Source organism: Peromyscus californicus, unplaced genomic scaffold (assembly GCF_007827085.1).
Source record: "Peromyscus californicus insignis strain IS unplaced genomic scaffold, ASM782708v3 Scaffold_8__1_contigs__length_139910024, whole genome shotgun sequence".
NCBI classification, from domain to species: Eukaryota; Metazoa; Chordata; class Mammalia; order Rodentia; family Cricetidae; genus Peromyscus; species Peromyscus californicus.
This window is the reverse complement of record NW_026294606.1, coordinates 63153701-63169419: the sequence shown is the minus strand read 5'-3', so window position 1 is coordinate 63169419 and position 15719 is coordinate 63153701. Positions and strand designations below refer to the sequence as shown.

The 15719-nt window shown below is 44.0% G+C and overlaps 1 protein-coding gene across 1 annotated transcript in view; it reads left to right on the top strand.

Annotated features, from left to right (window-relative positions):
* LOC128103039 (histone-lysine N-methyltransferase 2B-like) overlaps positions 1-15443 on the top strand; it is a 35497-nt gene extending 20054 nt beyond the window's left edge. The window contains exon 2 of the mRNA XM_052727101.1: positions 14625-15443. Within this exon, the coding sequence (XP_052583061.1) occupies positions 14625-14674 (50 nt within the window). The 3' untranslated portion in view covers positions 14675-15443. The remainder of the gene's footprint in view (positions 1-14624) is intronic.
* Positions 15444-15719: the final 276 nt, after the last annotated feature.

Here is a 15719-nt window from a genome sequence, read left to right as displayed (position 1 = left end):
ATATTTAGGATAAGGACTCTATTAAAACACCACATTAAATGAAAAACTAAAACAGAACCAAGTTGACATTGGTCAACTTTATAAAATAATAAAAAGGAATAGGGTCCTTACATAGACATAGTAGATGCTTTTAATAACTTAATCTTGAAGCATATATATATGATTTTCATATATATATGAAAATCATATATATATGATTTTCATGACAGGGTTTCTCTATGTAAGAGCCCTGGCTGTCCTGGAACTCACAGAGATCCACCTGACTCTGCCAACACACCCAGCATGTTTTTGTTTTTAAATAATAGGTACTTTGACTGAGTACTTGGTTATCTTTACAAAGTAACCCTTTCCCACAGTTCATGTTTGCTGTGCAGCTTCTCTGTAGCAAGCATCACTGGGGGGAAGAGACAATAGGGGTCAATACACCATTTCCATAATCCTGGAACTTTCGTTCTACCTTGGGACACAGTCAATGAACACTGTGCTGTTACTGTACTCTACTTTATCCAAACAAAAGCTTTCACTTTCAAATTGTACAACCACGAAGATTAGTTGGTAGGGTTTAATCTGTGTGTCTAAGCTAGAAAGAGGCTAAATGGGCTAACCCCAGCCAGCAGCAAATAACAGCTGGGATGTGAACGGAAGTTACTTTGTAGGTCTCCTTTGGCCACAGTAGGTTGAGTGATTAAGATCGTCCCTCCTACCAAAGGCAGCTTGCAAAACTGGATGAAATCTTGTTTAATTTTCTTAAAAGCATCAAAGCCATAATGAGATAGTGAAGAAACATCTGCCAGAGTCAAGGAGCAGACAAAGCCAAAACAAGTTATTCCTGCTCACAGAGCTTCCAGCCTGAGGCGTGGGTCAATCCCAAAGAAAAGCAAGCTGGAGATGAGCTCTTCGCTTGATGGGTAAGGGAATAAAATTCCAAAGCCCAGTGACAAAGTTCAGAATCAAACCCCTCTTCACTTTAAGCCAGGTCCTCAGGGTTGGGGGACATTTATTTTATATTCATCTTTACATATACTCCCAACTCATACCTGACACTGAATCAGGGTCTGGGCTATCACAGGAATTCAGCTGTTAATTCACAAATGAATAAATCAGAAGACAAAATGAAGCAACTCTATGAAATACATACCAAAGTCAGGGATATTGACTACCAGGAAGGTCTCAGCCAAATGGGAGGTGTGGCAGCAAGGGGCAGGAAGCTGAGGAGTCCCCTCTTGACCCACATGCACAAAGTGCAAACTAGAAACAGCCTAAGTCTTGTATGTATGTATGTATGTATTTACTTAATTTTATGTGTAAGAGTGTTTTGCCTACATATTTGCTTATGCACCATGTCCTCATGCCCATGGAGGCCAGAAGGTGGCATTAGATCCCCTGGGACTGGATTTACAAATAGTTGTGAGTCACTGGGAGGGTGTTGGGAATCAAAACTGGGTCCTCAGGAAGAGTAGCCAGTGACTTAACCACTGAGCCACCTCTCCAGTCCAGGGCTGTCTTTAAAACCTTGAAGTCTCCTCCAGTCACATACTTCCTCCAACAAGGCCACACCTCCAAAGCTTCCCCAACCAGATCCACCAAACGGGGACTGACCATCAGGTCCAAAAGAAACTTGGGATAAATGGCTAACTGTGGTGCCTATTAGCATACCAAAGCACATGCTGGCCTCCTGGCTCTCTCCCATGTACCTGTTACAAAGTCCATGCTGGCCTCCTGGCTCTCTCCCATGTACCTGTTACAAAGTCCATGCTGGCCTCCTGGCTCCTCTCAGCTCTCACCCTGCTCCCTATCATAAGCCTCTCCAGCTCATGGGCTTCCCTTCCCCCAGCTTCTCATTCCTGTATAACCCAGCCTTTTCGGCCATGTTCTCTCTTGGTTCTCTGGGCTTTCTCTGGGTCCTCTGTCTTGGTCTCCTTTGCTTCCTCTCTCTTTTCTTCCTCTCTCACTCTCCCCACCCTCCTCCTCTCACGGCCTGGTTCAGTCTACTGGCCCTGTTTTCTCTCCCTTCTCTGGACCCTCCCAGATTCCTCTCCCTTCTCTGGACCCTCCCAGATTCCTCTGGCTGTCTTCTCCCTCATATCTACAATAAAAACCTTCTCCTCAACCATACCTTGGAGAGAGATCATGTCCTCGTTTTATGTATCTAGTGCCAAAACCCCCACTTTATACAGGGCCTAAGAGTTCAAAAAAAATGAGTCTGTGCAAAACATTTTCATTCAAGCCGCACAGTAGGCTGACCCCTGGGAAACAGAAGAACTCAGAATATAATTTATTTAATGCCCCCCTCAGTGCCATTATACATTATCTGTGGCAGTTTCTGAAACTACATTTTTTTTCCAATCCCTACATCCTCCCCCACCCCCACCCCCACCCCCACCCCACACACAATCAATTTAGGATGAAAATAGACTTATATCTATTTTTATACAAAATCAATAGCTTTTGAATTCCTTGAAAAGGTATAGCCAAGCTTGGCGGCACTTGGGAAGCTGGGGCAAAGATTGCCAGTTTGAAGGTAGCCTGGGCTACACAGTGAGTTCAAGACCAGTCTTGGCTCTATAGTAAGACTCTGACTTGAGGAAAGAGGAAGAGAAAGGGAACAAGGGCATGGACAGGAGAGAAGAGGCAAGCTACCCTGTCCTTAGTACTTCACACCAGCACCAACCCCTTCTACACCTAACCAACCTCCCTTGGGGTCTCTAGGTCCTATCCTCCGGCAACTTATAGCATCCAGTCATCCATGAAGACAGGCTCCCTGCTTGGGGTGTGGGAGCACACAGGTGCAGGTGCTAAATTGCAAATCAGGGTGTGAGATTCTAGATGTGGCACCGAAGACTCCCTCCTGTTACCGTCTCTTCGTGCACCAGAGATCTGGCGCTCACTTCCCGGGTCCCAGCACCCCAGCTGTAAGATCAAAGATTTAAAATTGAGCCACCCATGGAGGAGTGGAGGCATGAGTGGGGACAGTGGCATTTCCCAGACTTTCTAAGTAATGGGGAAGTATGTGTATAAACTGGTGACCATAATGGCTGCTCCATGGTATGGCTAAGGGAAAGGGTTTATTGTAGAGATGCGAGAGAGAACAGCCAGGGGCGTCTGGAAGAGTCCAGAGCAGAGAGAGAAAGAAGCAGACTGGACATGGCCTGGGATATCTGCAAGGGATGGGAGAATAGCAGGGGATAGAGAATAGAGAAAACACGGTGAGAGAAGCAGGAACAGAGACAGACAGACAGACAGAGAGAGAAATATAGCGATAATAGTAGGGTTATAAGAAGAATGAACAGCTGGGGAAAGGGAAGCCCATGGGTTAGAGGGAATTTAGGGTAGGGAAGGAACTGTGAACAGGATACCAGCTTGGACTTTGAAATGTGTAACAGGTACTTGGGATACTGTGAGCTTAGAGGACAGCATCCACTTGGATATGCTAATAGGCACCGCAGGTAGCCATAGGGCCACCCAGGGTCCAGACTGAGCTCATTTCTATTTGGAGTTTGGGGAACTGGAGTTTCCATCGGATCTAACAATTCGTAGTGGACCATTGTTTTGTTGGGTTCTTTCCCAGACGTCCATGCAAAGAGGACCGCTGCCTCAGCCCCTAGTGCAGTGCTTCTCAACCTTCCTACTGCTGCAACCCTTTAGTACAGTTCCTCATGTTCTGATGACCCACACACACACCATAAAATTATTTTCATTGCTACTCCATAACTGTAATTTTGCTACTGTTATAAATTGTAATGTAAACATCTAATATGCAGGGTATCTAACATGCGACCCTTGTGAAGAGATCTTTCAACCCCCTAAAGGGGTCGTGACCCATAGGTCAAAAACCGCTGCCTGGAATCATGTGCTCTGAGGGTCTCAACCACATTCTCCCTGCTCCCTGCTCCTCCACTCCTGGGTCCACCCCTGTCAGAAGTTGGAGGGGTAGAGTTTACACAGCAGATCCACCCCTAGCTCTGGCCCCAAGCTTCATGGGCTGCACCAGTACAACAGATCCCAGCAGCTGCTGAAAGGCCAGGCAGCAGTTCCCAGAGCCACTCTGGGGGGCAAACCAGCTCTCCAAACAAGCTAATTAGCAGTCAAAATGCAGCCACTTCAAGTAGCTTTCCAGCCAATCTGAGCTGACAGCAGAAGGACCCCACAGGCAGTCACTGGCAAGGCCTGGTTCTCTTTCTCTCCTTTCTACAACGCCACCATGTCCTGATGTCCTTGTCACCTCAAGAGCTTAGAAGAGCCTCTTATTCTGAACATGAAATGGTACCCAGAAGTAATTCCATCACTACTGTGGGAGCCGTCACAGTTTCTGAACAGCATGCACAGTGTGGAAAACCTGTAGTTCTAGAACAGAGCATTGAGCTTCCAGAAGACCTGCCCTCCATTGAAGCAGTCCTGTAAAGATCCTCTGACCTCCCCGGTTGCCGTCTACAGAGGAAGCCAAACAGTTGCCGCCTTCAAAACTGATGAGTGGCGAGGAAAGAGAAGAGTCATGTCACAGGGCCTGCCCGCGGTCACGTGACTTTGGTGCTCCGTCCGCTGGGCGCAGAGTTAAGCCATCTTTGCCTCTTGTGGGAATGAACTCGTACCAGTTTGTCTATCCACACCTTTGGTCAGCCCTCCGGCCTTGTGACCAGGAGCAGATATTCTGAGACTGTCTGGGAGCTGGCGACAGCAACGGGAAAGATCAAAGCTCGCTGGTGTAGACTAGCTGCACCTGTGTTTCATAGGCAGCGGAGAAGCGGGGAGGTTGGACGAAACCATGGAGTCACTGCTTGTATTTAGCAATTCTGTAATTCCTACAGAAACCAGAATCATAAGAAATCCCAAACAGAGCCAGGCGGTGGTGATGCACGCCTTTAATCCCAGCACTCGGGAGGCAGAGGCAGGCAGATCTCTGTGAGTTCAAGGCCAGCCTGGTCTACAGAGTGAGATCCAGGATAGGCTCCAAAGGTACGCAGAGAAACCCTGTCTTGAAAAAAAAAAAAAAAGAAAAGAAAAGAAAAAGAAATCTCAAACAGGTGATCCATGGGCCCAGGAGAGTCTCTAGATGTAACTTGTGCAGCCACAGAGGGTGTTTGTTGTTTTCAGTGGTCAATGTTTAAAATACAGGTTTCTAGGGGTTGGTTCCATGATTAGGAGCACTTGTTGCTCTCGCAGAGGACTCAGGTTCGATTCCCAGCACCTACATTGCAACTCACAACCACCTGAAACTCTAGTCTCAAGAGATCTGACACTCTCTTCTGACCTCCTTGGGAACCAGACATGCATGTGATACACATATATACATGCAAGCAAAACACCTATACACATAGAATACTAAATCTTTAAAAAAATGTCATGTAGCTCTTATACCAAACCCTGGATCCCTGCCTTGGAAAAATGAGAAGCTTGAGAAGCACCTCTGTTTAGCTGTCACCACGGAGAGCTGAATAGTCCCACTGGCTTAGGCAGGGACAAGCCAGGGAACCCGTTAGACCAAAGGCACAGCAAGGCTTCATGGGCCCTAAAGCTTACACATTTTGGATCAAAAACTAATTAAAAAATAAATCAAAATTCAAAATACAAAGCTAGGGGCACCTGGAAAGATGGTTCTGTTGGCAAAGTTTTCTTGCACAGGCATGAGGACTGGAGTTCAGACCCCCTAAGCCACCCCCAGAGTCCATGTAAACACTGGGCCTCTCTGCAGTCTGAGTTCTGGGGAGAAGGAAACAGAAGGACCCCAGAGTTTGCAGTAGGTGACCTCCAGGTTCAATGAGAGACCTCGTCTCAAAAAATAAGATGGAGCCGGGCGGTGGTGGCGCACGCCTTTAATCCCAGCACTCGGGAGGCAGAGGCAGGTGGATCTCTGTGAGTTCGAGGCCAGCCTGGACTACCAAGTGAGTTCCAGGAAAGGCGCAAAGCTACACAGAGAAACCCTGTCTTGAAAAACCAAAATAAATAAATAAATAAATAAAAATAAGATGGAGAGCTATGAGGAAGACATCTGACATTGACCTCTGGCCTAAACACACACACACACACACACAGACACAGACACACGCACACGCACACGCACACGCACACGCACACGCACACGCACACACACACACACACCAAAATGGTTAGGTTTTCTCCACAGGCCTAAGCAAATAAGAATTCAGGTCGCTCTTCCACAGTAAATCCACCACAGTCCCACCCATAGCCATACCCAGTGAGATTCATTATAGGTATCTGCGTCTGTGACTTTCTGCCTGTACCTTATAGCCACCCGCCCTTGCTACCCTCCTAGCTCTGATGTCCAGTATCAAATGCAGCCAGACCCTTTAAACTCCAGCAACTCAAATGAATTTCATTTCACGTGAAAAGCAGTAAAGAAGCCATTATTCTTTACAGTTTCTTCTTTGCTAAGATAGATAAAAGAGGCTGAAGGCTGAAGGTGTGTCTTGGTAGATCACTTGTTCAGCATGGTGAGACCCTGAGCTCCATCCCTCTGCCCCAGGAAAGAGTCCAAATATCTGTCTAGCATTAACACATCAAAGAGAAGTATGAAAAGCAACACAAAGCAAGGACAGGGAGAAATGTCTGTTTAGTCTACAGTCTAATTTCTATTCATTCTGGAGTGCTCCTGGAGTTAACAGAGATTACCTCTAGTCTGGGCTATCAGTCTCTAAGTGGATTTGTATTGAAAGGTAAAGGAGGGACATGGGGAAAAAATTTCCAAATGCACAATCGGCCACATTGCCACAAAGAGAGTAACAAAGAGACTGGCTGTAGTACTTACTGAGCACCTGCTGTATATGAGTGCTACCGTAGTAGACATCACTAGCGACTGCCCCAGAGGTTCTTCCAATCTAGTTGCAGAAACAGATGCCCATGGAGAAAGCTAGAAAACAGACCTGTAGCAAACAAGCTCTTGCAGGAATTCAGAAGCTGGACTGGGCAGATATCCCCGGAGTAGAGAGGACCTCACGTGAACCCTGGGAGCTAGAAGTATGTGAGTGGTGTTGGGAAGCTAGCGGTGGAGAGAAGAGCACATGCCCTAGGAAGATGTCTGCAGAAGGAGGGGGCTATCGGGAGGAGTCAGAGCCTGGGCTCAGGAACCACTGGAAATAGGAAGAGAGGCAGAGAGCCAATATGAAGGGACCTGAATTCTAAATGAAGAGTTTTGGACTGTCCACTGCAGTGATACGGAACAATGAATACAATAAAACTACATGTGGGACCTGTCAGTTCACTGATAAATTTGGCTGCTCATAGGATTCCTGTAGAGAAGACAGAAAAACCTAGAATTCACCAGTAATCCTATCCAAGATGACTAGTTAATTTTTTTGCTTATTGTCCTTCTGTTTTTATTTCTAAACATATTTTTTCAAAAATAGAGCCAATGTATCTCTTTCTCTCACAGTTCCATAACCTGAGAACTCATGTATTTGTTCTGTGAGAATAACATATTTACTAGTTACATAATATTCCATTTTTTTATCTTCTATATTATTAATGATTATTCTCTATTGAACATTTGTTACTTAACTAAATAGGTAACCAATTAATTAATAATGCTGCAATCAACATCCTAGTGTATAAATATTGGTCTACATCACTCTAATTAAGTCGTGAAATAAAATTAAGTATACGAAATATTTTTAGGAACTGATATATATTGACACACTGCCCATGGCTCCAATGGATGCCCCATGCCCATGCACATGTGGCCAGCACTGACTGGACTCACAGAGTTAAAAATAAACAAATAAATACAAATTATAAAAGGAAGGCATGCAATTGGAAGGGAGATGTGATGGGGGTCCTAGGGAGAGTTGGAGGAGGGGAGAGAGGTGTGGATTTCATCAAGATACATTGTGTACATGTATGATATTTCAAATAATAAATATTTTTTAAAGCTTGCCAGTTTACACATTTGTCAGTAGTAAATGAAAGGGCTGTTTTCCTGTGTACGCACCGTAGCACACAGCTTCTTAAGCATGAGTTGCAGTCTCATGTAAGGTCACACAGTTTTGATGTTGGGGGTCGTGAAAAATGTGGCTGCAGTAAAAGATTTGTGAATGTACCATAATCAAGAATGAATTCAGAATCAAGCACACAATGAATCTGACTCCCACCTGCTCATGTCCACTCTGCCTGTGCATGCCATCTCACCAAATATCAACCATTACTGCCTGAGAACCCTAGCTCAGAGTCAAGATGAATGTAAGCTGTGTACTGCAATGTTTTACCAGTACACACAGTGTTCTGCTCTTCTAACGGCGTAGTGGGTTCATTATGGAAAACCAGGGCTTCTCACATTTTTTTCCTACTGTCATTCCTGAGCATAAAAGTATTAGATTTTGAATTGTTTTCTGTCCAGAACATTTGATTTCTAAAATTGCTATTTGAATTGCTGACTTAAGATTTATTTTTAAAATTGTTAAATGAATTTTGGCTTGGGATTAGGACAGAATTTCCAACAATATCTGAAATGGCCCTAAACACACTTCTGCCATTTTGTACTATATATTTATGCAAAGTGATGTTCTCAGCACTGACAATTACAAAATCAAAATATTGATCCACTCTGAAAAACATTGAAGATGCTCTGTGTCCTGCAGAATCAAACATTCAGCCAAGACTTAATGCTTTATGTAAGAATAAGTGCATCCATCTCATTAGTATGCAAATTTGCTTTCATGGTTAATAAATAGTAAAATTATATTTATACCAAAGAATTGTTTCAAGATAAATTTCTTTATGATTTATTATCAGTAAATGTTTGAATTGTAGACTTATTTTACATACCCATATACCTGGGGTCACATAAAAATTCCTTGGGCAAAAATGGTTCATGAGTAGGGAAAGCTTAGGGAGCCCTGTCCTAGACTCAAGTACTTTTTAACATCTTTGCTAATTAGGAAGTGAAAAATGAATTCATGAAATTGCATCTAAGTAACCACTTATAATATTTGAGTCTGAATTTTTCAAAATATATTTTTGTTAATGAATGTTTCTTTGAAATATCTCTATTTTGGCTCATTGTTATCTTTATCCAAAGCAGTTATTATTATTACCTGGTTTTCTTCAGTACAAAAACAAACAAACAAAAAAACATGACAAAGAAAAACAAAAGGCTCAAGAAGCTGGGCTATAGTAGCCATGGTGGTGTATGTAGTTCCACCCCCTTGTGAGGCGGAAGCAATAGATTGAGTTTGGAGTTCAAGGCCAGCTTGAGCAATATAGACAGATGCTATTAGAAAAAAGAAAGAGGAAAAGAAAGGAACAAAAGGGGAAAAGAACAGAAAGAAAAGGTCTGGGTAGACAGCCCAGCAGTTAAGAACACTGGCTGCTCTTGCAGAGGACCCAGGTTTGGATCCCAGCACCCACATGGTGGCTGACAGCCATCTGAAACTCAAGTTCCAGGGATCCAAGCTGTCTTTTGATGCCTAGGGGCTCTGCATGTACATGCTGTCCATATATACATCCAGGGAAAACACCTATATATGTACAATAAATATTTTTTTAAATAAAAGAAAGAAGAGAAGGAAGAAGGAGGGAAACACATTTGATGGGCATTCATTATAATGCGTGCTTTTAATATGCTTATATTGTGACCAAAACTGGTTTTTTATTAAATGTATATATGTATTTCTAATGTATTCATTTTCAACTTTTCATCTATTCCACTGATTTTCATTATGATATCTTCAATTCTATGATCATTCATGTTTTCATTACTGTTTTCTTAAAGTTTCCTTTTATGGATTACTTTTTTTTTTTTTTTGGTTTTTTTTTTTGTTTTGTTTTTCGAGACAGGGTTTCTCTGTGTAGCTTTGCGCCTTTCCTGGGACTCACTTGGTAGCCCAGGCTGGCCTCGAACTCACAGAGATCCGCCTGGCTCTGCCTCCCGAGTGCTGGGATTAAAGGCGTGCACCACCACCGCCCGGCATTATGGATTACTTTTTAACCTATCTTGAATTCAATTTGATGTGACTTTACCCTTGGTAGTGAAGGTAAACGCTTCTTCATCCTCCCATCAAGGTTCATTACATAATTCATCCTTTTAGTAATCATTTGTGAAGTTCTTCTATCACAGACTTTAATTCTATTTCCTGGCATCTGCTTGCATGATTATTGCTACAGTTTGTTTGATCTTAAATGCCTTCTGAAGCCCCTGTGCTAAAGGTTGGGTCCTCAGCTTCGCACTCTCAATGGAGCCTTTAAGAGTTGGAACCTAGTAGCTTTTAGACCACTGGGAATATGCCTTTGAAAAAGATTGTAGGGCCCCTAGTTTTCCTCACCATCTCTTTACACTCCTCCCACCACAGGTCAGCTTTCTACCACCACACCAGTATGAAATACTGCCTTCCCACAGACCCAACTGCTGCGGGATGGTCTTTCCGTACGCTGTGAATATGTGTTGCTCCCATTGGTTAATAAATAAAGCTGCTTTGGCCTATGGCAAGGCAGGATAAGAGCCAGACAGGAAATCCAAGCAGAGGTACAGGAGAAGAAGGGTGGAGTCTGGAAAGTGAGATCCTGCCTCCCATGGAGCAAGATGCCAGCAGACCTGTAATGCCACAGCCATGTGGCAAAACGTAGATTAATAGAAATGGACTAATTTAAGATAAAAGAGCTAGTTGGCAGTGAGCCTGAGCCATAGACCAAACAGTTTGTAATTACTGTGTTTACTTCCTGCAGGACACAGGAAAACTTCTGGCTACACCCAAAAGCAAAATGGGCTCAATCAGCCCTCAACTGAAACCTCCAAACCTAATGCTCTCAGCAACAGTAGTGGAAACTAGCAGTTTCTGTGTTCTGTTCATGGTTTGCCATTCCTTCCAACAAAAATCTTGATTACTGTATTCTTATTATACCCATACAGTATTCTGTTCAGTTTTATTTTCATGGTCTTAGTTACCTGTGGTGAACCATAGTCCAAAATATTACATGGGAAATTCTAGAATGAGACAAATCCTAAATTTTAAGAGTGTTGTTATAATAGTTTTATCCTATTAGTTATTATGATTAATTCTTTACCATGTGCCTTAGTTATTCTATCACTGTGAAGAGAAACCATGACTAGGACAATTCTCATAAAAGAAAGCATTTAATTGGGGCTTGCTTAGAGTTTCAGAGGATTAATCCATTATTATCGTGGCAGGCAGGCAAGCAGGCAGGCATGGGACAGAGCGCTTGTATCCTGTATCCCAATCCACAAGAAGGCAGGCAGGCAGAGAAAGAGGGAGGGAGAGAGGAAGAAAGGAAAAGAGGGAGGGAGGGAAGGAGGGAGGGAGGGAGGGAGGGAGGGGGAAAGGGGGAGAGAGAGAGAGAGAGAGAGAGAGAGAGAGAGAGAGAGAGAGAGAGAGAGAGAGAGAGAGGAGAGACTGGTATAGGCTTTTGAAACCTCAAAACCACTCACACCTACTCCAACAAGGCCACACCTTCTAATCCTTCCCAAAAGGTTCCACCTAAGCTTACAGATAAATGAGCGTATGGGGGCCACTCTCATTCAAACCACCACATCATGCCTAATTCATAGAATGAACTTTACTATGATTATGTATGAGTAGGAGAGTATGATACACAACTCCATATTCTTTGTAGTTTCAGTCATCCATTGAGGGTCTTGGGACACATTTCTTGCAAACCCAGGGGGCTGCTGAGGGGGGAAGCTTGTCCCTGCTTTAGAGATCTGGTGTGCTTTTATAAATAATCCCCCATGGCAGCAAAGATCATCTATTTCTCTCGTTTCTTTTTGCCTAGTTATTACTCATGTAAAAGACAAATGTTCTTCAGAGAAACAGATGTCTGGACTGAGCCTAAGAAAGGATCTCACAATTCTATGCCTCTTTTTTGTTGGAAAAAAATAAAAATAAAAAGCATGTCCTGATTTTGCAAATGGAACACTTACTGAGTTGGAAAAATTCAAAACAAAACACTAGTAAAATCAGACCATAAGCTTGCTTCATTTTTAAAATTGGGAATGGATGTGTTAACCTCAAGGGCGCCAGCATCCATAAAGGGAATGGATGTGTTAATCTCAAGGGTTCCATAAAGAAAAGAGAGGTTCTGATCATATGGACGGACTTTCCTAAATATAAACTGTTTAGAATAAGCACAGAGCCCGCAGAGATGGATTCTTCCTACCCTGCTCTTTAGGAGCCACACATGAATCCTTAGCTCCCCTTTGAACGTCATCTACTGGGCTCACATCATCATAAAGCAGTGGTGGGCACCAACTCCTGTGCAGCACCCTCTGTGAGCAGAGAAACATTTAGGGAACACTGCTTCATCCAAGTGTCCAACTTTGCACAACAGCTTGAATTGTAGCCTTTGCCGCCATTACAAACCGGATCACAGCTGCGTCTAACCAGCCTTCTATTCAAACATGCTGCCAAAGGGACTTGGGCTATAGATGCTCCCAAGCTGGGGGAGGCTTTCTTGCAGCCCCATTCAACAAGTCTTGGGAGAAGAGTGTGCTGGTTCACCAGAAAGCTCTAGGGAAGTTGTGGGTCTGCACAGCCCATCACCGTCCCTAGAAACCATGTCTATGTACCCATCCTCTTAGGTGGAATCAGGACAACTTGCCTTACCAGCTAAGCATCAGTAGAGGCTCATAAAGGCGTAGTAAGTACTTTATTCAGTGAAGCTCGAACATCAGTAGATGTCCCTTGGCAGTCAATCATTACATGCTTTTGGGAGGAAGAGAGGGAGGGAAAGAGGGAGGGAGGGGAGGGAGGGAGGGAGGGAGGGAGGATTGTGAAAGGCAACATAGATCAGTGCTCCAGACTAAATAGTAGTTCGTTGTTCAGCATGGGTTTTGTTGTTGGTTTTTTTTTCTTTAAAGACAAGGGCCTCGTTATGTAATCAAAGCAAGCCTGATTTGTAGCCATCCTCCTGCCCCAGCCTCCCCATTGCTGGAATTACAGGAACGAGCCACCATACTTCAGTAGTAGTCTTTATCAGTCAAATTTATGATCTTAGAAATACAGAAACTTTCACATGCCCTGAATATGCATGTAAATATATCTATCTTGAACTGCAAAAAATAAAAATAAAATGTTACAACAAAATTGTAAAAAAAAAAAAAAAATGTAATGAACAACCTGCTTCACATCCTGGACTCCTTAAGGCTACAAAGGAAGCCTGGTGTTGTTTCTTTGGGTGAATTATTGAGGTTGAGATGAAGGAGAGGTGCTGTGGGATGGTCTGTATATCAAGTGTGTTGCTGATTGGTCAATAAATAAATCACTGATTGGCCAGTGGCCAGGCAGGAAGTATAGGCGGGACAAGGAGGAGAATAAAGCTGGGAAGTGGAAGACTGAGTCAGAGAGACACTGCCAGCCGCCACGATGACAAACAGCATGTGAAGATGCTGGTAAGCCACGAGCCATGTGGCAAGGTATAGATTTATAGAAATGGATTAGTTTAAGCTGTAAGAACAGTTAGCAAGAAGCCTGCCACAGCCATACAGTTTGTAAGCAATATAAGTCCCTGTGTTTACTTGGTTGGGTCTGAGCGGCTGTGGGACTGGCGGGTGACAAAGATTTGTCCTGACTGTGGGCCAGGCAGGAAAACTCTAGCTACAGAGAGGGATGGGTGGGATGGGGGAAGTGACCTTATGGGAGAGCCAGTATGCTAATGCTCGCCTGTGAAGAATCACACTGGGTGAGGGGGACAGACCACTGGGGCATATATAATGTGAGTTTTTCAAAATTGTCTTTGGGTTGGGTTCTTATGGAAATTCATGCTCCTGAAGAACATCTGAAAAGATGTCATCTACACCCAAGCCTCCTTCTAGCCCTAAAACCACATGGATCTAGGGGCAGCTGGTCTTTTCCAAAAAGGAAGTCTGAGTGGGGAATCAAGCCATGTACAGCAATTAGTTAGGTTTTCCTTCATTGACAATCATGCCTTCAGTCCTCTGTATACACCATAAATTTGTGTTCTACACCACTGCACACCAACTATTGGCCGTTACTAAGCTATTGTGGGTACAATAATGAAACACTTCAGACACAGTCAAACCTCATTAAATCAGAAGGAAGTCTGATCAAAATCACAGAAAGATTGGCCCTGGCATTTCAAAGAGAAGGGCGACAACCCTAACTAGCGGGTTGCATACTAACAGCCACCTCTGCAAGGGCCATTTTAATAAACTGGGAAAGGAAACGAACTTAATGAACTGTATATCCAAAGCACAGAACATTCAACAAAACCATTTTCTCTGGACCAGCCCCCACCCCATGTTTTCTTATTCACTTGCATGTCTTTAATGAAATGGACTTCTTCAACTGGCTGATGCTGGCTTGTTGATTCCAAATAAGGAGTGTCTGAACTAAATGAGTCTAACTGTAGATCGAAGCTCATCACTTTACCATTCACTGTAAGCCAGGTTTGTGCAGCCAACCCCTGGTCACCTACTTGTATAGCCTTCATCTTACCGGGTCAAGGAGGCTGATATTTTGGGTTGGGTTGAGTTGGGTTTTTTATTTTTGTGTTTTGAGACAGCATCTTGCTTTGTAGCTCAGGCTTGCCTCAGGCCTGCCCCACCCCTCACCCCAAGTGCTGGGATTACCTGTGTGTGCTATCATCTCTGGCTTTAGGAGTTTGGTCTCTAAATTCAGTCTCATTTCTCCCTTGCTTCCCAGGCTCTGAGCTCTTCATTCAACCCACTTCCCTCCCAGCTGCCAAACCCTGAGCTGCTAGAAACACAAAATGCAAATTTTTGTCCATAATCATCCAAACAAACCCAGTCAATCCCAGCAATGGATTCCAGAGGCAAGTGGGAATTTTTGCAAGTTGCCTAGTATGCAGATTCACCCAGGAACACCCGCTTCATCCTTACTGAGGACCACAGCAGCTGTAGACAAGCTAGCCTAGTGGGCAGGAAAACAAATCTTCAAAATGAGACAAGCCGGAATTTCAACCTCTACTCTACCTGTGGTGTAAGTCCATCCTCTAAACTTTGGTTTCCTTATTGGTAAAACTGAGAGAATGCACACAAAGAGCTGGACATGCTGCCCAGGACATGGAGCAGATGCAAAAAAATAAGAGCTATTGGCAGCAGCAACTCTACAATTCCTTACAAGGAGATACTGTACTCAGCCCCTTCTTAATAAGGGCCAGAAAGGACACAATTCTCTTCCATCTCCCTGCTGCCGACCTGTGAAGGGAGTATGGAAAGTGCTCCCATTCAAGTGACAAGTAATAGTTAAAATATTTGATAATCCCATGAGCCACCCAGTAAATCAGACCTCCCACGTGGGAGCTGATTCTTGAAACAGCACAGCTGTCTCCAGAGGGTTATGTGTGAGGAGCCACTGGAAACTAGGCCAGGTCAGGTGGATTGTCCAACACATACAGCTGGAGGCCTGCCAGAGCTGCTAATGTGGAAGAATGAGTGAGCCCCAGGATGTACAGGGAGTAAGCACCCTTTTAACTTAGCTCAACTCCACAGAGGCTCAACCCCTGCCCCCCCTCCCCCCCCCCCCCCCCCTGCTAATCACCAGCAGCAGTGACTTTCCAAAGGAATCTCTTTCCAAAAGTTTGAAGAGAAGTTGACTTTGGGAACTGGAAATACATGTTCTTCCAGAAGGTGTTGCAAGAGTCATTTGGATTCTCTAATCAGGTCCCCAAAGTCTCTACCATCAAAGGTATAACTGAAGTAGAAACCATGAACTTGAGCTGAGATAGCCAGTGACCTATTTGTTTGAGTCACAACAGCAAAGCAGCAAAAGAAAGCT